The following is a 23,282-nucleotide window of genomic DNA, read 5'->3' as shown; positions in this document are numbered from 1 at the left end:
TTGGGGCATAGACTTGGATTACTGTGATACTGGTTTGCCTTGCAAATGAACTGAGATCATTGTTTTGTTTTTTAGATTGCACGCAAGTACTGCATTTCAGACTCTGTTGACTATGAGGGCTACTCCATTTCTTCTAAGGGATTCTTGCCCACAGCAGTGGATGTAACGGTCATCTGCATTAAATTCACCCATTCTGGTCCATTTTAGTTCACTGATTCCTAAAATGTCCATGTTCACTCTTGCCATCTCCTGTTTGACCACTTCCAATTTACCTTGATTCTTGGACCATACATTCCAGGTTCTTATACAGTATTGTTCTTTACAGCATCAGACTTTCACCACCAGACACATCCACAACTGGGCGATGTTTCTGCTTTAGCCCAGCCTCTTAATTCTTTATGGAGCTGTTTCTCCGTTCTTCCCTAGGAGCATATTGGACACCTACCAACCTGGGGGTCTCATTTCCAGTGTCATCTCTCTTTACTTTTTCATTATTTCTATGGGGTCCTCAATGCAAGAATACCGAAGTGGTTTGCCACTCCTTTCTGCAGTGAACCACATTTTGTCTGGCCCTGCCCTTCAGCCACAGTAAGTTCAATTTAGGTTCCTTTCATTTTCACTTTTATTTCTATTGCCTCAGGAAACATTGCTACAATTTACGTCAGAGAATGTTTTGTCTGATTTCTGAGAGTTTTATAGATCCAGTCTTATTTTAGTTCTTTAATCTGTTTGGGGTTTATTTTTATATATGATATTAGAGGATGCTCTAAATTTTCTTTGCCTGTAACTGTTCAGTTTACCCAGAACCACTTATTGAAGAGACTCTTTTCCATACTTGTGTTCTTCCCTCCTTTGTCGTAGATTAATTTTGACCATAAGTGCATGGGTTTATTTCTGGGCTTTCTATTCTGTTCCATTGACCCATATGTCTGTTTTTGTTCAATATTGTACTGTTTTTACTACTGTAGCTTTGTAGTATTGTCTGCAGTCTAGGAGAGTTAGGCATCCAGCTTTTTTCTTTTTACTCAGGATTACTTTGGCAATTCTAGGTCTTTTCTGGTTCCATATAAATTTTAGGGTATTTTGATAAGGCTCACATTAAATCTATAGTTTGCTATGGGTAGTTTGGCCATTTTAACAATGTGGGTTTCTTTTAATTATCTTCAGTTTACATTATCAGCACTTTTTAGTTTTCAGCTTGTAAGTCTCATCTCCTTGGTCAGGTTCATTCCTGAGTTGTTGTTTTTTTTTTTTACTTCACCTTTCTGGTATTTATTATTAGTAGAAAGAAATGCAACTGATTTCTGTATATTAACTTTGTATCCTGTGACTTCACTGAATTCATTGATGAGCTCTCGTAGTTTTTGGTGGCACCTTATTTTCTCTCTATAGTATCATTATCTGCATATGATGACAATTTTCCTTCTTCCCTTCCAATTTGGATACCTTTCTCTCTTTTTCCTCATCTGATTGTTATGGATGATTTCTATTAATTTTATAATGTTATGTTTACATTTTAATTTTATATTGCCCATCAAAGTTAGGGTATACTCACAAATCTCTACCTTGTGGCATTGACTTTATGGCTAACTGAAGTGATCTAAATAGTTATGCTTATTTAGTATGAAACAGCTCAGAGTAGACACTCTGCTAAATCATATTGGTTTATTTAATAAATACTTATGTAGCTTTTACCATGTAACAGGCACTGTCCTAAAAACTATGCTTATTGAACCCTTATAACTACCCTATGAGGAATGTACTATTACAGAGAACTTTAAGAAGCTCAGTCCAGGTCCCAGTCGTCTATATGACAGAGCTGGGATTTGAACTCAGGCAGTCTGGCTACGTGGTCCGGCCCCTGAATTCTGTGCTTCCTTTCAGTCACTCAGTCAAAACTCATTTAGTGCCGTGACTGTGCTCAGCACTGAGGGATGTCAGGAAACAAAGGACAGAAGCCTTAACTTGAAGAAAACCGTTCTCTAGATTTTAGCTGTTGTCACACATTCTGCTCCCTCAACCTCAGATAAATATTACCCGTGTCACAGTTAAATAGTCATCAGAGATACCTCTTCTCACCCATGATGATGAAAGTTTTGAATAAAAATCTGCAACCTATATAGCATGGGTCTCTGTGACAGTGGCAGTGTATTCAGAGTATGTGCTAAGAAGTCTTAGAACAGTATGAAGACACCTCGTGTTCTACAAATATTTCACTCAAGTTTCACTCTGCTGCTGCTAAGTCGCTTCAGTCATGTCCGACTCTGTGCGACCCCATAGACGGCAGCCCACCAGGCTCCCCTGTCCCTGGGATTCTCCAGGCAAGAACACTGGAGTGAGTTGCCATTTCCTTCTGCAATGCATGACAGTGAAAAGTGAAAGTCAAGTCGCTCAGTCATGTCTGACTCTTAGAGACCCCATGGACTGCAGCCCACCAGGCTCCTCCGTCCATGGGATTTTCCAGGCAAGAGTACTGGAGTGGGGTGCCATTGCCTTCTCCCAAGTTTCACTCTACATATATATATATACATTAAAGTATACATACCTTCATAGACTATATGTATAATGTATACATAACTGTTACAAATAATTTTTAAATACTACAAACTAAAATTACAGATTGAAATACATTTTATCATATACTTTAACACAAAGGAAACTCACAATGCATTCCTTTTTGCTGTTAATTGTAACTGTGCATCTCTGTATCTAACTGAAGAGTGTTCTTAATAAGGCAAAAATCTTTAAAACAAAAAAATTGTTACCCTTTGGAAAGTGATATGATCGTTAAGAAGAAAGGCACTAGCATCAGTTTAGTTGCCACTTCAAGCACAGGTATTTACCACGTGACTTTGGGCAAGTTCCTAAGCACCCTGTACTTTAATTTCCTCATCTGTCAAATGGGACAGTACATACCTCACAGAGTTGTAAGAAATAAAGGATGTAAAAAATATACTTAGAAAAGTAATTCAGCCAATAGACGCTCAATAAATGTTATACACTATAATGTCTACTACAACTACTTATCTATAAAATCAGTCTTACCTTATTATCACGCAACCAAAATAAATACGAAATTACATTAAATTCTAACATCAATATGCAACTGAAAATCCCATTTTTCAAGCTTTTATGTTCACTCAATAGCTGAATTATTTTTATTATTGCAAATTTAAACTAATAAATTTGTACTAATTAAATACTACTCCAATTTTCAAATTTGCTCTGTTTAAAGTTTTGTTAGGAAAAAATGTGCATTTTTTAGAAATATATCATACTGCATCATAATGAAATTTGTTTCTATGCTCTACGTGGTCTTATTCCAAGGGGAAAATAATTACCTTTTCCAAATGTTTCTTTTCACAGTTACCCTTCATTTGAAGCTTGCTTTTTGAAAATATGTTGACATCAAATGATAAAGAAAAATTAACCCCTTACCTGGTAGAGTGTTTTATTTTGGTGAATGATTCTATTTATCAGTGAAGAACAGTTATTTAATCTCTCCTGTGTTTCTTCTAAGATTGATTCTTTTTTTGACCACAGGCCTGATTAGAATGTGCAAAGATATTTTAAATGAATGACCTGTATTCGTTTTGTCTTTCTTTTCTTGCAGTCATTCCCAACACAGCACTGCAACCCGCCAGCCTTCAGTGACTCTCCAACGGGCCATCTCCCTGGAAGGGTAAGATAAGAATAATATAGAATCTTCTTTTAAGCCAAACTCTGCACCCTCATCACTTTGAGCATAAATTCCTTTTTCTTTCCCTCCTTCCACCCTCCCTCCCCACTTTGCTCCCATTTTTTCCTTTCTGTTAGCAAATATCTCTAATGCTTTTGTTATATGCCAACCACTGAGCAAAGTACTACAATAAGTAAGAGCTCTTCTTTTCCTTCAGAGGGATCATTACCTATTAAGAGTGACAGAAATATAGATAGCTACCTGTATATGGTATAAGCATCACACAGGACATACATATGAGGGATTAAGGAAGGATCCAGAAAGGATATTTGACTGAGAATGGGTAACAGAGAGGGAGGGGGAAACAGGTCAGGATGGTTTCAGAGAAGCCCTAACTCTCAAGCTAAGAACTGAAGCATCTGTGGATATTGGCCTAACAGACATTTAAAGGAAGGGCACATGCTACAGGAGAAAGAGCACATGAAAAACCATGAACACCTATGAGGTGAGGTGGTCAAAGGCCACTGGAGTGATTGAGTTCTGTGGCACAGGGCGTGCAAGGCAGGAGATGGGAGTGGCAATGTTGGCTGGCCTGGCTTACATATAGAGGACTTGGTATTTTGCATTTCTAAATTCCCACATCAGACAGAAGCTGAAGGGGCTAAGAAAAGGGGGCTAATATTTCCCTCCACTGGCTTTATAATCATGACTGGTTTAATTGAGAACCTTTAGCTGGTTACTGTATAAAAATGAAATCATTCTATTTTTCCAATACCTATTAGCATCTATGCTTTGTTCCATCCTATTTCCCAGTGACAAGTAGGCTTCCTTAATGGCATTTTAGTTCAAACCTCTAACTGCATTAGTTCTCTCCATTTTGAAATCTCATGTTTTAGTCAAATCTCTGTCTCTCTTTCCAAAATAATTAAGACTTGGGGTCCACCAAAGTGCTCTGGAGTTGATAAAGGAGTCATCTGCTCTCTTTCATACCACCCTCTAGACCTTCCTTTCTCTTAGATTACTTCTCTGGTAGTTATGAGGTTCAAAAAATGGAAAAATGGCATTTCTTATAAGTATAGCTCATTCACTTTGCTGTACAGTAGAAACTAACAACACTGTAAAACAACTATACTGCAATAAAAAAATTTTTTAAATAATATGTCATTTAATGTACAGCCCTCTGTCTCAAAAAAAAAAACTTCTATAACTGTGTCTGGACTGCTTATGGGTACTTCAGCTCTCAGAGCTTTCTGAGATGCTACCCTCATTTGGCTCAAATAAAATTTTCCAAGTCTTTTTTAAAATATGAGAAATAGTGCTTTCTTACTGTTCTCCCGTGGCTATCTCCTTTCTGTTAGTGATCACTAGTGATGTAGCCTGGATGGGTGGAGAACCAAACCTGCACCAATGCAAAGAAAACTGAGCAAACCCCCACCCAAGATGTGGTCCTCTAGGACCTCCGTCATCTTCAGACTCCCGGAAGCAGCGCACTGTAGCCTTCTGACGCATTCACCACTTTGCCCAAGCAGCGCCAGTCCCTCCTCAAAAGTATACAATCGCCCTTTCTCATCTGTCCTCAGCAGCTTCAACTGCGAGGCGTGCAGACATGAGCAGCACCCATCTTTCCTCCCCTTCAGGTGGAACTTACCCTGGGTTAGTCCTTGCCGCCTTTCTCCTTGCCCAACTTTCTCATCTTCTCCACATCAGCAAAGTCCATAAGTGGACATAGACTTGGGAGGGAGATGTTGACCTCCCTTCCTGGAAAAACATAAATTTTAGAAACACTTTTTTATGGGGTGCCCTTTCTTGCCTCTAGCTAACAAAAAATCCACTGCATCACCCCAAACCCATAGGAACATGAGTGAAAGGAATGTGACCTCTATAAGACCAACTGCCTTCCCATCGAAAAAATACCTCTTTCTCCTCTGCCTCTATGTTTGATGGTAAAGAACATCAACCATTCTACCTCCTCTATTGAAAAAGAAGAATAAAACAGATAGGAGGGGTGAGGGGTCACAATAGTGCAATAGTAGCATGTGGAGTTCACCTCTCCCCACAGGTACATTGGGAACGGGACAGTTCTCACAGAGCACGTGCTGAACACTAGCTGAGGACCTCAGACACCTAAGAGGATAAGAAAATCCCCATGCAACCAGGCAGGACAAAAGAAAGCAAAGAGGAAAGGGGAAGGGACCGGCACCCCTGTGGGGGAAGGAGGAGAGGGTCCTGAGCCTGGGGAACCCCCTCTTTCTGGTGGGGAGATCAGCTGGGACAGAGGGGAGTTTCAGGGGCTCAGAGGAGAGCTCAGAAACCAGGCAGGACAGAATGAGCCCCGCGTGGACGGTCTGTGTCACAGCCCTGCGCCTCCCAGCCTGAGATTGGTGTGTGCTGGTGTGGATGGAGGCCGGGTGCTGGAACCCGGGGTTTGGAGGGTGGGCATGGGGAGGAGACTGCTGTCAGCTGCAAAGAGACAGCCTGAAGGGATGAAGGGACGGGCGTAAGGGGCTCCAAGACAGGGCATGTTTGTGGAAGAAACCTGGGCCGCCCTTGCCGCCCGCTTCCCCACACGCCCGCCCCAGCCTCCCCGGGCCTGTGCAACTAAGGAGCGAAGGCTGAACTCTCTCCTCTCGGCGGTGGGGACCTTGGATCTACACCTATCCACCTCCCCACCGCCCCCAGCACCAGCCCCGCTGGCTTTGTAAACTCAGCCCCTGCCAACCAAATGAATGAACAAGAGCTGCCACCACTGAGAGGAGTCTAGCGTTCGAAACTGTGGGCTTTGCGGGCACACACACGTAGAGATGGGGCCAGGCCACCGTCTGAGCTGCCTCCATAGCTCCTGGGGCAGTCCTGCAGAGCCACTGCAGTCCTGGGACCTGACTTCCGTGACTCGAAGCTGGTAGCCTGGTGAGAACAATGCCTGAGAGAAGCGAGGGCTAGTCACAGCCATAGCTGTGGTTAAGGTGGGGCTAAGAGCAGGTCCAGCAGCCACGCAGTGTGTGAGCCCACACAGTGGGTGAACAGTGACACAGCAGAGCACACTCATAGGTGAACCGCACGAGGAGGAAAGCTCAGCGCCTTCTCTCCCAGCGGCTGTGCTCCAATCCCATCTGCCGCTTGTCGCAGATCAGAAACTCAGCTCAGAAACAGATCTCGGGGTCCCTTCTCCAACCACTAGGGAGCGGACCCTGACCCTGACCGGGCAGTGACAACCTCAGAGCAAGGGGAGGCCCACTCAGTATGCAGTGCAGGCTCAGGTCACCTCCCGTCAGCCAGACGACCTATCAAGGGAACGACGCCCAGCATACCTGGAGGAAAGGATGTCTGCATACATATGGCAGACATCCATATTTTACAGCCCTGCCAGCAAAATGGACTTCCCGGGTGGCTCAGACGGTAAAGCGTCTGCCTACAATGCGGGAGACCTGGGTTCAATCCCTGGGTTGGGAAGATCCCCTGGAGAAGGAAATGGCAACCCACTCCAGCATTCTCGCCTGGAAAATCCCATGGACAGAGGAGCCTGGTAGGCTACAGTCAATGGGGTCGCAAAGACTCGGACACGACTGATCGACTTCACTTCACTTTCACCAACAAAAATGGCTGAGAAACTAAAGAATCTGCCTGCAACACAGGAGACCCAGGTTTGAGCCCCGGGTCGGGAAGATCCCCTGGAGAAGGAAATGGCAACCCACGTCAGTATTCTCGCCTGGAAAATCCCATGGACAGAGGAGGCTGCCAGGCTATACAGTCCATGGGGTCGCAAGAGTCGGACACAACTTAACACTTTGACTTCACCAGCAAAAAATATTAAGCCCACACAAGCTACACAGGGACATTCCCACATAAAAATAGCACTCCAAGACAGCCTGTGGGCCAGGCATTCGGAGGAAGAACCCTCAGAGCATTTGGCTTTGAAGGCAGGCAGGTCCTGGGTGTGGGAGCACCACAGGGCTGAGAGAAGCAGAGACTCTTGGAGGGCACACACCAGGTTTCACATATACCGGGACCCAGCACAAGCAATACCTCCATACAAGTACAAATAAACTCAGAGTGGTTTAAAGACCTAAATGTAAGATGGGATACTGTAAAACTCCTAGAGGACAACATAGGCAGAACACAAATCACAGCAATACCTTTTTTGATCCATCCCCTAGAATAGTGAAAACGAAAACAAAAATACATTAAACTTAAAAGCTTTTGCACATCAAAGGGAAACCATCAACAAGTCAAAAAGACAACCCACAGAATGGGAGAAAAGATTTGCAAATGATGTGACCAACAAGGGATTAATCTCCAAAATATATCAACAGCTCATGCACCTCGATATCAACAAACAACCCCATCAAAAAATGGAGAGAAAATCTATTAATCAATAGACATTTCTTCAAATACAATGTATAGAGAGCCAAAAAGCCCATGAAAAAATGCTCAGCATCACTATTAGAGAAATGCACATCAACACTACAATGAGGTATCACCTCACACCAGTCAGAATTGCCATCATCAAAAAATGCACAAACAATAAATGCTGGAAGGAGTATGGAGAAAAGGGAACTCTCCTACACTTTTTGTGGGAAGGTAAATTGATACAGCCATTATGGAGAACAGTATGGAGGGTCCTTAAAGAACTAACTATAGAACTACCATATGATCCAGCAATCCAACTGCTGGGCCTACATCCAGAGAAAACCATCATTTGAAAAGACACATGCACCTCAGTATATACTGCAGCACTATTGACAATAGCCAAGACAGATGAATGGATAAAGAAGATGTGGTCACATTTAACACACACACACACATATATATATAATGGAATATATAACTCAGCCATAAAAAAGAATGAAATAAAGCCATTGGCAGCAAAATGGATAGACTAGAGATTATCATATAAGTGAAATAAGTCAGAGGAATACAAGTATCATATAATATCACTTATATATGGAATCTAGTAAAAAAAATTATACAAATGAACTTATTTACAAAGCATAAACTGACTCACAGATCTAGAAATCAAACTTATGTTTACCAGGGGGGAAACATGGGAGGAAGTATTAGCAGATTGGGATTAACATGTACATACTACTACATGTAAAATAGATAACTAATAAGGACCTACTGTATAGCACAGGGAAGTCCACCCAATATTCTGTAATAACCTATATAGGAAGAGAATCTGAAAAAGAATATATATAAAAAACTGTTTCACTTTACACCTAAAACTAACACTGCTGCTGCTACTAACACTACATTGTAAATTAACTATACTCCAACAAATTTTTTTTAAAAACACAGAGATAGTAGTGTTTCACTAAATAGAAACTTAGCTCTGAAAGAACCAAGTAACTTTTCTCAGTAATAAACTACTATATTTATTGTGATATTTGTTCTATTTCTTTTTTAAAAAAAAAGACAGAAGTTCTCAATAAATACTTCATAGCATTTGGTTCTATAATAATATACAAGATGGTCTAGATCATGGATCCTCACCAGACTCTCAGTGTTCAAATCCAGGTTAAGGAATTCACTAGCTATGTGACAGAAGTTACTTGGTTTCTTTGTGCCTCAGTTTCCTAATATATAAAATAGAAATACTGATGATATTTCCTTATCCAGTTCTTTTAAGAATTAAAATTACATATATGTTTAATTTTTATATTAGTACTAGCATTATATGTGTATTTTCTATAGTAGTTGTTGCTGTTATTGTTACACATAATGTAAATCAATAAGGCATGAGAGTTTCTCATCTATATCAAATAAGGCTTTATTAAAAGTCAGTCATTGGTATCTTTGCTATATTCTGGAGAGGCATATTTATATATACATAATAATCATTTGTGGAAGCAATTCAAACCACTCTGAGCTTGCCTCGTTGCTGAGTTAATATACATATTAAAAGTACCTTGATTACCAAGATTATATTTATATGCTTATTAAACAAGGAAAGAACAACCTAAGCTTTTTCTACTTATCAGCTTCTTCTCAGGTCCAAAAGAATAATTTAGGACCAGAATAAGGAATGTTCTTACATTACTGGTATATATATATTTCTTAAAAAGTTAAAGCAAAGGGACTACTTAAACACATGAGAGGAACTAGCCTTTGCGGTCTGTGACTATTCTCCAGTTGGACGTGAGAACATCCATCAGTCAGAACCTGCAGGGTGAGTTTATGCAGGCTTGTGATTGTACCCTCTCTACTACTCTCCTTCTAGAAAGTACCATGCTTTAGAAAAACGCTTCCACAAAACTCAGTTGGCTGTCGCATCCTCCAGAGAACTATGATTGGTTTTGAATTCTACAGGTTAAATTGGATATGTAGAAAGGACCAAGAAAAGACATCCAGAGTTAACAAAGGGATGGGACAGCATTTTATCAAGCAAACACTGACAGGATTAGGACTCTTTGAAGAAGAAACCTTCTTCAGGTGCTTAATGAGATCATATTCAAAATGTGTAATTTATTGGGAATAAAAGTAGTATAAATCCATGGTATTGCTTCAAGGGAAAAGAAAAGAAACTAACATTCATTGAGTACTTATTAGGTGCCAGGCTATCTATCCATCCATCCTTCCAGCCACCCACCTATCTTATCTGATTTTATTTCCTAACAGTCTTAAGAAATAGGCATCTTTTTTTTTTTTCTAAAAAATGATCCTCAGAGACATTAAGTAATTTTCCCAAAGACCCTTACATAGAAAATAGCAAGCCTAGATTTGAAATCTAATTTGGCTTCACTCTACAACTCCATTTCCTATAATGTGGCATGAAAAAGGCTTTATTGAGTTGGAAATCAGTGGTCACACCATTTATAAGCTACCTTCAGACTAAGCTAGACATAGTGAAGAATTTCCTAGGATAAAAAATGATAAAGAAGTAGAACCGACTCTGTGCCTAGAAGTCTAAGTAGAATGAATAGCCCATCATCTGGCATGGCCACGTACAGGCTAAGGTGTTATTTGTGGTAGAGGTGAGGGTGTTGGGGCTGAGCTTACCACTGGCCTCCACCTCACCCTCCTAGTTCCTTAAACAGACCTCCTTTAGCAGCACGCAGGGTGGCTATCATTCCACGGTTTAGTCTTTACACAGAGAAGCCTTCCTTCAAGCTATGCTGAACAATGGCATTTCCTGCTAGAGCTGTTTCCAAACCTTTTCTTTCTTTCTTCTTGTTCACAAAAGCTTATTAGCAGCTGCCAATCAGTATTCTTTAGCATTTTGCACTGTTTTCCACTTGAGTGAAATGGCCTCTGTGATAAATGCAATCGCTAACACTAATCCTCTGTCAAGATGAAGCCAAAAAATGTGCAGGCCTTACCCTGACGTCGTAACAGGTAAGGTAAGGTTTTTGAGACCTCCATTTCTCAAAAACAGGAAATGGTATCCTCGACTAGGTCCCATTGTTTCAACTGGTATAAAGCAGTTTGTTTCTCTCTCGTTAATAATGCACTATGAAAAATATTCTGTTCTTTGCAATCATGGGAAAGAACTGGCTCTGGAATCAAAGAAGTAGTTTTTGAATCCCGACCTTTCTGCCATCTACTGTTAATCTTAAACAGGACACATCCCATCTATAAGCATGAACTTCCTATTCCGCCAAAGGGAGAAAAGCATAGAACTCACCACCTCTCTGTAATAAGTACTAGCTGGGGCTTCCCAGGTGGCTCAGTGGTTAAGAACCCACCTGCAGTGCAGAAGACGCAAGTTCACCCCCTGGGTCCGGAAGATCCCCTGGAGAAGCAAATGGCAACCCACTCCAGTATTCTTGCTGGAGAATTCCATGTAAAGAGGAGCCTGGCAGGCTATGGTCCGTGGGGTTGCAAAGAGTCAGACACAACTGAGTGGCTAAAGAGCAACAGCAAAGTACTAGTTGAATATATGCTTCATCCCAGTGTTCTGAGAAAACAAAACTCATTTTTAAAGCCTGAATTAGTTTGAAGACCTAAGTTGAATGCTTATTATTAAATACATATATATATATATGTACCTATGTATGTAAAACATTTCTTGATATAAAATATTTGAGACAGAATTAACCTTGCATTGCTGGAATATTTAGAAGGCGACACCTTAGTAATTCTCTCCAAAGCCCAGAACACTAGTTTATGCTATATGTGCCCTGCTGACCATCAAATACATAGATAATGTGGCAAAAGGTCATTGTCACTGTATACCTAGCGAGAGAGGTATTTTACGTTTTGTGTAGGTCATTGGGCCTTTAGCAGTTTTCCCATGAAGGTGTAATACTGCTGAAAGTAGGTAATCAGCTGAAATTGGAAATTTCATTATTTGAAAACTCTCCTTCCTGACGCTTTCATGAAAAAGCAACTACATAGAATATTTATAAAAATAAATGTACTTTTAAAGGCCATATGTTTATGTATTTTTCACCTAAATCGCTACTACTTGTCATAAGATAAGTGAAAATATTTCAGATTCCCAGTTAATTTGATCCATAGAGACAACAGAACTATCTCATTGAGCCTCTTCACAGAGTTACTGCGGTTTCTTAAATTGATATCTGAATCATCCAGAGCTATGCCAGACATAACCAGGCAGAATAACATCCCCATTAACAATGTGAGCGCCTTGCTCCAGGTTCAAGTTGACAGACGCAGCCCACATCTTAATCTCCTCTTCCTCCTGAGACCCCATTAAAAAGAAGCTAATGGAATAACAAAAAAGGGCGCGAGGACAGTCCCATAACTATAAAGGAAATGAGAGGGGGCGTCAAAGGCCAGAAGATTTCAGCACACTGCTGCATGACAGAAAGCAGATGGAAGGGTAGAGACGGAAGAGACAGCGAGGCAGCCCCTGCCTTAGATCACCTGCAGGAGAAGGGCATGTGCTATGGCTCCAGGGCACCTCGCCCGTGGTAGTCTGTGTGACTGCCGTCTTCTGGCGATGTGTTTCCAGGGCTGCCTCCCACAAACGGCCCTCCACAGCAAAGCTGCCTTGTAGAGAGGAGCCCACAGCACAGAGGGGAGCAGATCGGCCTAACAGAGCCCAGGAAACCCGGAGACTGTGGGATAATGACAATAGACGGCCCCGAGAGCAGAGCCTGAGAACAGGATGATGTGACAAGATGCCCCCACTCAGCAGGCACACCCCTGCATACAGAGCAGCTGCCAGGCAAGTCCGACCACCAGTCAGAAATGAACTCTCTGCGCTAAAGAAACAGGATGACTCTCCTGAGGACCTGAAGTAAGCCAGTTTGAATGGTGCCCCCACACCAAAGCCCTGCTCTATGTGCTAGCTGGGGCTTCCCAGGCGGCTCAGTGGTAAAGAATCCGTCTGCCAGTGCAGGAGCAGCGGGTTCCATCCCTGGGTCAGGAAGATCCTCTGGAGAAGGAAATGGCAGCCTACTCCAGTATTCTTGCCTGGAAAATCCCATGCAGAGGGGAGACTGGCAGACTACAGTCCCTAGGTTTGCAAAGAGTCAGACACAACTGACTGATGGTGTGTGTGTGTGCACGCTAATTAGGGAGAAAGTTTCAGGTTTGCCCCTCTAACCTGAAGTTTTCCAGTAAAAAAGCTTTGCCCTTATGTGCAACGCTCTCTGAAGCCTTTCTACTACTTTGTTCTTAAATGTGAACAGACAACCACAGGTTACCAAATATTTTAACAAACCTACCAAGGGACAGAAACAGAATTAAAACACACATAACAAAGACTACCCCAGAGATAACTCTGGAACAAAACAGAACTTAATGAAATGAAGCTGACCCTTGAACAATGTGAATTCAAACTGTGCAGGTCCACTTATATGTGGATATTTTTCAATAATAAATGCTCTAGTACTGTACTACCCACAGGTGGTTGGATTCAAAGATGTGGGGTAAACTCAGATATGGAGGGCTAACCATCAATTAGATTCACCCCCACCCTTTGTTCAAGGGTCAACTGCTCTAGCATAATCATATGTTTAGCAATAGGGAGATAACCACTAGAATTAAAACTGAAATGGTGAAAAGCGATTGCCTCTGGGAAGCCAGGTAGGCTTCTCAGGAGAGGTAACACAAATTGGGTTTTGAAGAATGTATTTGGAAATAGTCAGGGGTTAAAAATAAAAGAAAATCATGTGCAAAAAAACCTGGACGTATTTTCCTAATACTGCAAAGACTAAGAAGTATCTTCAGCTATTCAAATACTTTCTTTTGTCCAGTAGAGGGCATACACTATTTTATCTTAGCTTAAAAAATCATTTTAGCAACAATACAGAGGCAGAATTTTCTAGAAACTAGCATTTTCACATCAATAAAATAGCTGCCCTGAAAAGTGTTGACCACCCTCTATGAATCGAAGGAATCCATGTGGAGTGGATAGTCTGCCTAACTGACCCCAACCAAAAAATTTCTCCCAAATCCAGATATCAGTAAGCCTAAGGAGAACCAGTAAGTGGTCTTGCCTATAAAGAAATGCATCTAAGGGAACCCATCACCTCGAGTTAACTGGTCTGTGGTGCTATCACTGTCTTTCTTGCTCAGTGGAACAGGCCTGTCTCTGGAGGGATAACCATGCACCTCTGTTTGGCGCAAGAGTATCCCTCTCCACACTCTTAAGACCATGACAGGCTCTTGAGACCATGCGTTGGTGGGACCAGGAAGCCGCTGTTGTTCCCACATTAGGCCTGAACAGTTGGCCTTTCTGAGGAACACTCTGTGAACAGGACCTCGACTGGAATCATTTGCCCTTTTGTTCTCTAGCCAGCTCCTTTTGCCTTCATGGGAGACGCTCTTTTAAAACTAACATACTTCCATTTCCCAAAATAATGCTGATTTAAAGTAGTCCGTCTTCTTAGTCTAAGTGCCTAGATATTTACTTCCAAAATATACAGTCACTGTAGAAAGCGGAAGCATTTCTGACCTGAGAATATGGAGACCTGAGTTCTAGGTTCAAGTCGGCCACCTCCGTGTGATTTTGAGCAGATCTCAGTTACCTCATATACAAAGTGATGAGGTTGAGTTGAAGAAACAAAGTCCTAGATTCTTTCCCACTCTATAACACTGTATAATTTTGTAAATTTTAAAGGATATAAAATTTTGGTTTCTGGGAATTCTCTGTCAGTCCAGTGGTTAAGACTCCACACTCCCAAACACAGGGAGCGCAGGTTGGATCCCGGTCAGGGAGCTAAGATCCCGCATGTGACACGGTATAGCCACAAAAATAAATACATAAAAGTGTGGCTTCTGGACTTGTAGAACTATTTCCAGATGTGGAACCTTAGGGACCAATGGGCCGTAAACAACTGGCCCTCAGGAGAAGCTGGCTTGGGTTTTCCCTACCCACTCGCTCACGGAGCAGCCATCTTTGGGATGCTCACCAGCGTGAATGGTCAGCTTCCGCCAGCACATTTCTGCTCCCTGTCCCTCAAGAGCAGTGCTACGCCGTGCTTCCCAGTGTAACTAAGGGGGCCCAATGTGCTGAGAAGTACACTGAATATATTGCAAATCTGAAAGAGAAACTTTATTCAAGTTGTACAGTTTTGGGGGTCCGTGGGTAAAAAATCTTCGTTTACCACAGAAATGTAATGACCTCACCAAAACAGAGGGGCAGGTTGGGTTACTGAAGAGGATTTCTGTATACTTTTAAAATGTATTAAAACAATATATTTATATATGGTTGTTACCCTCTTTATTTTGCCCTCTGCCGACTGAAGAATTTATTTAGGGAGAATACAGGAAAATTAAGGAGACAAACAGCTAGTTGATGTTTATAAATGCTTGAAAGAAATCAAATTCTACTCCTCCCACCAAAACAAAACAAAACTGATTTATAGTCCAATAAAGACAGACCAGCTTCTTGGGTAAGATTCTGGGCCTTACTTTTGCCACCAGGTACCTGCATAGAAAGACTAAGAATGCTTATGGTCCCCTCCTTCCGTCCCATAAGGGGAGAGGGACCTTCAGAGCTTGAATCTCAGAATCAGAGCAGCAGATGACCCCAGATCATCTCTGTTTCCCCTAGTTACCATCACGTGATTTCATTTCTCCTCTTGTCCCTGCAGTTTCCGCCTCTGCTCCTAGTGGAGCTGTCAGCTTATTTTTCTTAGCCCAGTTTCTACTGGCCTACTGCTTCTTTTTGCCATTTCTTTACTCCATGTGACATCCTTTCCTGGGCCTTACAATCTTTCTTCCTTACATCTGTAAAGCTGAAAATATAAAAGGTGTCATCACAGCAAACTTTAGGATTGCCGAAAACTTATCAGTGCTAAAAAAGTGCTGAGGTTACAGAGAGCTGGAAAATATTTAAGAGCTACCAATTCATAGGCTTCTGTTTGTAATTCTTTCACAGGACTTGGATTTCTATCGCCATCTGCTGTTGAAATAACAACTGTCATTTTTGGGTTTTTGGTTTTTGATTTTTAATTGTCCAATGCCTTGTATAGCACAGACAGAAGTTTCCAAATTTGGAATTTCAAGTAAAATATCAAAAGATATTTTAGAAGAAGACATTGAGAATCTAGACTTATATTTTTCCAAGTAAAGACTTTTATAAACATTAACCATTTTCATCATTATTCCATTGAGGGAAACCTTCCTTAAAACAAAGAAAACAGGAAAGATGTAAAAACAGGAGTGTAGGCATCATGAAAGCAGGCAATTCAGAGACATAGACAGTCAAGTTCAAAAAGGATATTTTCTATATTCAAATGCTAAAAATATAGCATGAACTACTAAATATTTAACAGTAGCTGATATGTTGTAGGTGTTTTATGTGGGTCTCATTTGGGTTCAATGATGATTATTGTCATTATATATGAGAATACTAACCCACTTTATGGATGAGGACACAGGGGCTTAGAGGAGTTAAGGGTGGTGCCTAAGGTCCACAGCCAGGAAGTGGCAGAATTGAGACTGAAACCCACATTTCAAAGTCAACACCTCACTTGCTTCCCTGATAGCTGAGCTAGTAAAGAATCTGCCTCCAATGCAGGAGACCCGGGATTGATCCCTGGGTCGGCAAGATCCCCTGGAGAAGGGAATGGCAATCCACTCCAGTATTCTTGCCTGGAGAGTTCCATGGACAGAGGAGCCTGGTGGGCTGCCGTCTATGGGGTCGGGTTGCACAGAGTCGGACATGACTCAGTGACACACACACACCCTTTCCTGCCTCCTCAGAATTCCATGTGTTTTGTTATTACAAATTGGCCAATTTGGAGGCATAAGTAAGACATCGAAATCATGTGTGGAACTCAACATGATTCCTGGGGTTTTGAAAGTTGTTGTTTTAGTCATTGTTAAAAATCTAGTTACACAACAAAAGTAGAATAACCACCTAAGGCGATTTCACTGAACTTGGCAACATGCTGAATTAGAAAAGACAGAGGAATGATTTTCCCCACTGTTCACCTCTGTTTCACCTTGCAGAACTAGGAAGAAACCTTGAAGTGACAGATTAGGAGTCTGGCTCTCAAGGGTTTCTGGGCTACCCTGTTCAGTGGCCTTGCACACGGAGGCTGCTCAGTGCCAAGCAGCTGGGATTTATCTTAGATGCCACAGAACCCACTAGGGAGTTTGGTTTTGGGGTTTTCTATAAATAGTCCTTCTTTTCTGTGTGCACAGTTCAATGCCAACATGATGACTTACCCCTGCATATATTCCTTGGAAAGCTTTTCATTTTTAAATAAATTGGTTTAATAAAGGACTTAAAGTAAACTGTGAAGAAACTTCCTCCTCATTATTGTATAATTAAACATATTTGAAACCGTGTGCTGCAGAATAGTCAACTAGAAAATTGCTCCTCTTAATCAATACTCATTATAATTAATGCTGATAATAATGTGATCACCCATGACATTGACTGAGATGGCATTGAAAAGCTAATTAATGAATGAAGCAAGGAGGAATAAAGAGAGCATCCAGTTGTTAGACCAGTAAAAAATGAATACGGGAAACATGATTCCACAACAGGATTTAGCTGCTCAAACTGTCAGGAAGCTTTATCAATCACAAACCTAGTACCATTGTTCTAGTACCATTCTGCTGTTTATATTTGCACCATTATCTCTCTTTGAACACTGTCCTTTTTTAGCATCTTTCTAGGACTAAGGCTGCCTTTGCTGATTTGAATCTGTTTGTAACCAATCAATAAATTTAATTGGAATTATAATGATGAGCCATGAGATGGAGCCTGCCCTCTGTCTGATAGGAAGAAGTGGACATGAATCATACAAACAAATGTTAAGTCTACACCTGGGCCAAGTGCCATAAAAATGTGGCCTGTGATGCTCTGAGTGTCTGGAATAGGGGATCTGACCTCCTCAGGAAGGTCAAGGCGGCCTTGGAAGTCTCTGAACGAGGATGCATTAACTGGGCAAAGGGAAGAAAGGGCCATCACCAACAGCTGCACAAACAATGATTACAAATGTGTCTGAGTGTATTTCTGAGATGAGCACAGACTAGAACAACGTGAATTCAGTGGAGCTTGCCATTTAGAAATTTATAATAAGGAGGCTGACTCACGGTTGGCTGTCTCCTCCAGAGAGACCATTTGATGGAGATTTCCAGTGCTTATCAGTAATGTATGATCTCAGCATAGATGCGATTCTCTAAATCCCGTCTCTGAGCAGTTGCGCTCTTCCAGTGTGCTTCTGTCTGTCTGTCTGACCTATTTGTTTGCGTGTTTATCTGTCTACGTGCCGGAACTTTGAGACCCTTCCTCACTGCTACTATAGCCACCAGCTGCTCTCCTTCTCTCCCAACCCTCCCCTGGCCCCTTTTATTTTCTGTCTTTTTTCCTTTTCCCCTTCCTTTTCCTATAAACTTTCTCCTCCTCCTCCTCCTCCTCTTTTACTTTTTATTCTCTGTCGATTTCTTTGTCTTTTTCTCCTCTTTTGCTGTTCGTCCTGAAGGCAGGCTTATGTTTGTACAGTGCAATGCAGTTCGCAAAGGCATCTCAAGGACATCATTCCCTTTGGCCCCAATAACAATTTTATTTAAGGAAGGCTGAGTAAGAATCATTGATCTTGTTTACAGATGTGTCAGAAGGTAAATGGCTTTTTCAAATTCGTGTATCTGGAAAGGGAAGAGCCTTGACTGTAACACAGATACCTCCCAGCCCCACGCTCTCACCACTAGACCACCTTATCTCAACAGAAATGTTGAAGACATCCTGACACATTTTTTAGGCTCATCTTTTAGGGTCCTTCTCTGTTATTCACAAAGATGAGTCTAATCCTAAGTCATGGTCAAGGAGGGGTGGGGTGGTTATGGTTATTCATCCATCACATGAGTGTAAACAGCTTCAGTCCCATCTAATAAATATTCACTGGACCTTGCATTTGACCTTGACCTGAACCACTTATAAAGAATGATTTTCACTGTATATTTTTCCTTGCCTGCCTATGACCTGGGAGGTGGCATGGCTCTGAAGAGCAGGAAATGAAGAAGATTGCTTTGAGGATCATTTATCTGCCTTCATTAGATTACTCATCTTGAGACATCCATCTTTATGTATCCAAACTGAATCTGATGTCTCTGCATGTATTGTTATTCCCTCGGAGACCCTCCAATTTCATTAGGATTTCTGTTTACTTCCTTCTCCTGGCCAATTATAAAAGAGGCTAAAGAAAGAGCTCATTCATACCCTATGCCATAAGCCAGATGCCCCTCTATTACCAGAAAAACAGTCAGTAGTCTTTTTCCTTTATTTAATCTCTCTGCTGATTTCCAGTCCTGCTAGATATTTATGCCACTGAAGTATGCTTTTAAGCTGTTGATCAGCAACCTTTGACTGATGGATCAAGTCGGTAAAGGTTTCTGCTTGTTACATGGAAAAATCAGACTGCTCAAGATGATGTATATAAGGAGACAAGCACCATCCATCCATTCATTCAGTCAGTGATTTGACTGATGAGTCTCTCATTCATTCTTTCCTTCAACTAAGTGTTTTCTGAATACCTAGTACATGCTGAACACTCTAGTGAGGCCCTTGAGAAAATCAAGAAGAAAATGGCCCATTTCCTGCCCTTGCAGAGCACACAGTCTAGTGGGAGTGACAGAATGTTGAAAATTGCAATAATTCACTGAGCTTGCATTGAGGTAATTTCAGGACAAAAGAAAAAGCAATTGACTTGGGGAAAACTAGTAGCACTGTTCTGATGTGCATTCCTGACTCAATGGACATGAGTTTTAGCAAATTCTGAGAGATGGTGAAGGACAAGGAAGCCTGGATGCCGCAGTCCGTGGGGTCACAAAGAGTTGGACATGACTTAGCAACTGAACAAGAACCAAACCCAAAGAGAAAAGAGCACCCTCCTTAGACTGAGGAATTTTCATGCTCACGTGAGCTGGTATCAAGAATTGGGACTTTTCCCTTCCGCAGATCTGTAAAAGCTGCATGGAAAGTCATGTTTGTCACAGCCTATTCAATCCTGCAGTAGAGAATGTCCCTGTGGTCGAGCATTAATTATGCACCTTAATGGGAAAACTGCATTTCAATATCAATGTTGCATGATAGTAAAATGTGCAAACATCTCTCCCCTGATAGTGCTTTTTCTGCACCTCTGAGACACTTGCTTGTCCTCAAGTCCCTCTCCTCGGGCTAACAGCCTGGAATAATTTAGAGAATCCAGCCTTTTGATTTAACTCAACCTTCATTTAAAACCTGGCTCTTACGAGCTGCGTCACCTTGAGCTGTGACTGAAACTTCTCTGTTTCTTTTTTTTTTTTTTTTTTTAGTTGGAGGCTAATTACTTCACAACATTTCAGTGGGTTTTGTCATACATTGATATGAATCAGCCATAGATTTACACTTATTCCCCATCCCGATCCCCCCTCCCATCTCCCTCTCCACCCGATTCCTCTGGGTCTTCCCAGTGCACCAGGCCGGAGCACTTGTCTCATGCATCCCACCTGGGCTGGTGATCTGTTTCACCATAGATAGTATACATGCTGTTCTTTTGAAACATCCCACCCTCACCTTCTCCCACAGAGTTCACTCTATAGAGAAGTGACTCATATCTACTTTGTAAGACTGTTTTGAGAGTTTATTTTTTTTAATATGTAAATATCCTAGCACAGGAGGTTTTAGTAGGAATTAGTGTACTCTTCTCTGTCCCTATATTCCGTCTGCTCCTTTTCTTTCTGATGTGCCAGGACTGTCCCTCTTCCTCCACTCCAGGAATCAATTAACAAGCAAATGAAATCTCCATCCATTGTCCACGGAACAGACATTTCCTATGCACCTCTTGTGTGCATAGTAGTGTGAAAGACAGAACAGCGCCCACAGTAGAGAAACAAAGGAAGAAGAAAGAGTACGCTAGTTTAGAAAAAGACACCAAGAGTTCAAATGCCCTTCCAGACCCCCAGAAATGCATTTCATGATGGCAGCCTTTCGGAAAGAGTTGCATATGTGAAAAGGATACTTCTGGGTAAAGTGTCCCTTCAACCTAATTCCTTATTTTACACATAACAGAATAAGTTCAGAGCCCACACAGTCGTGTGCAGCTCTCATACATGTGCCCACAGATGCTCCTGTCCTACACCCGGGTCTCCACTGATCACCATTCTTTTAAAAGAGTTTATGAGAAACTTGTACAGACAATGTTGAAGCTGAAACTCCAATACTTTGGCCACCTGATGCAAAGAGCTGACTCATTTGAGAAGACCCTGATGCTAGGAAAGATTGAGGGCAGAAAGAGAAGGAGACAACAGAGGATGAGATGGTTGGATGGCATCACCGACTCAATGGACATGAGTTTGGGTGAACTCTGGGAGTTAGTGATGGACAGGGAGGCCTGGCGTGCTGCAGTTCATGAGGTTGCAAAAGTCGGACACGACTGAGCCACTGAACTGAACTGTACATACGTATCCCTCAGAGCCATTCTTGACGACCAACATAACATTATATTCCCGCCACACAACTTATTGCTTGTAGCTTTTATGTTTCATGTATAGGAGTTTCTCCCGTACTTTAGGTACAGAACTCCTAAGGGTGGCTCCTAGGTTCTGTCTGTCAGGTAGTTATGAAGCAATCTCCCTAGCATGGACTATGTTTAGTAAATCATGATTTGGTAAAGTTTCTTCTCCTACTATGAACTAAAGAATCAGGGATTCTTTCCCTGAGTGACTGATTTTCTCAGTCACTTCCAGTCATTTTTTCTTTTTTAACTAAAGGAGATAAGCCAACTGATCTTACAAGGTATAAGGTAATGGAAGCAAAGACTTTGAAGGCAATTAGGAGTATGAATGCTGCTGCTACCACTTTTAATTGGTCAACCTTGAACAAGAACCTTAACCTTTCTTGTCTCATCTTTAAATGAAGAAAACAATACCTAACTTGTAAGGACGTTATTAAGTATTAAATATCCAAGTATTCAGTTGCTTAGTCATGTCCGACTCATAGTAGCCCATAAGTTGGTGTGTGCTACGTCGCTTCAGTCATGTCCGACTCTGTGACCCTATGGACTGTACCCCACCAGGCTGCTCTGGAGAATACTGGAGTGAGTTGCCATGCCCTCCCCCAAGGGATCTTCCCCACCCAGGGATCGAACCTGAGTCTCTTACTTCTCCATATGCAGATGGGTTCTTTACCACTCGTACCACCTGGGAAGCCCCATAAATTTTGGTGATTAGAATTAAAACCAAAGCTCCTTTCACTAACCTAAAAATAAAATTGTATTATATTTAGGTATGAAAGAGACCAAAGCTGATGGTAATGATTTTATTCCCTCTTATCAATTCTATTGTACAATCCCTGGCATTTTTAAGTGTGTTGAATGTGCTGCAGCTTACAAAGCTACAGGAGAACCCAATCACTATATGCCTATGTATTCCTAGGTACAGATATCTATATATATAGATATAGATATGCTAAACAAATAATGGTTAGGCCTCAAGGAAACACTAAAAGCTGCATCAACACCTTTCACCTTTGGCATAGAATAGAGTCTCAGCTATCAAATGCCAACCCTTATAGTAAATAATACATGTGATCTTTGCAGAAGGAAATACCATTATCATTACCTGGACTTGCCTGTCAACAAAACACACACCTCTGTGAGGAGCTGCTTTGTGATATTCTCCAATTTTAACTTATTTGGCTTCTATCTTTGATTTGGGAAAGGGGGGTTGATATAAGAATTAGAGTTGCCAAACATCTAAAATATTCTCATGTCCAGTCCTCTGCTTTCCACGTGAAGAAGCTATATGAGGTCAGAGATAGGCAAGAGGTTTTTTTAAGGCCACAAAAAAATGTCAGTCAAGATCAGGGACTTCCCTGGTGGTCCAGTGGTTAAGAATCTGCCTTCCAATGCAGGGGATGTGGGTTCAATCCCTGGTCAGGGAATTAAGACCCCACATGGCAAGGGGCAACTGGGCCCACAGGCCACAACTACTAATACTAAGTGCACACACTTTGGAGCCCTTGACCCACAACTAGAGAGAAGAGTGCGCCCTGCAACAAAGATCCTCCTTGCTCCAACTAAGACCCGATGCAACCAAAGAAATAATAGTGTAAAAAAAAAAAAAAAAGCTAAGCTTAAAACTTAGGCTCTTAATATCCTAGCCTAGGACTCCTCTCTTTCTGGAGGACAATGAGGATGAACCAGAGTCTTCATTCCTGTTTATTCTTTTTCTGCTTCCTCATGCCTTATCTGCTTTT

At 41.6% G+C, this 23,282-nt stretch overlaps 1 protein-coding gene across 31 annotated transcripts in view; it reads left to right on the top strand.

The window, feature by feature from the left end:
* DLG2 (discs large MAGUK scaffold protein 2) overlaps window positions 1-23,282 on the top strand; it is a 2,231,561-nt gene that overhangs the window by 1,757,376 nt on the left and 450,903 nt on the right. For all 31 annotated transcript variants that reach the window (XM_043918879.1, XM_043918871.1, XM_043918860.1 and 28 more), the window contains one exon: window positions 3,614-3,682. In XM_043918879.1, the coding sequence (XP_043774814.1) occupies window positions 3,614-3,682 (69 nt within the window). The remainder of the gene's footprint in view (window positions 1-3,613; window positions 3,683-23,282) is intronic.

This window comes from Cervus elaphus, chromosome 2 (assembly GCF_910594005.1).
Source record: "Cervus elaphus chromosome 2, mCerEla1.1, whole genome shotgun sequence".
NCBI classification, from domain to species: Eukaryota; Metazoa; Chordata; class Mammalia; order Artiodactyla; family Cervidae; genus Cervus; species Cervus elaphus.
The sequence above is the reverse complement of the archived record's forward strand: the minus strand, read 5'-3'. Positions and strand labels throughout refer to the sequence as shown.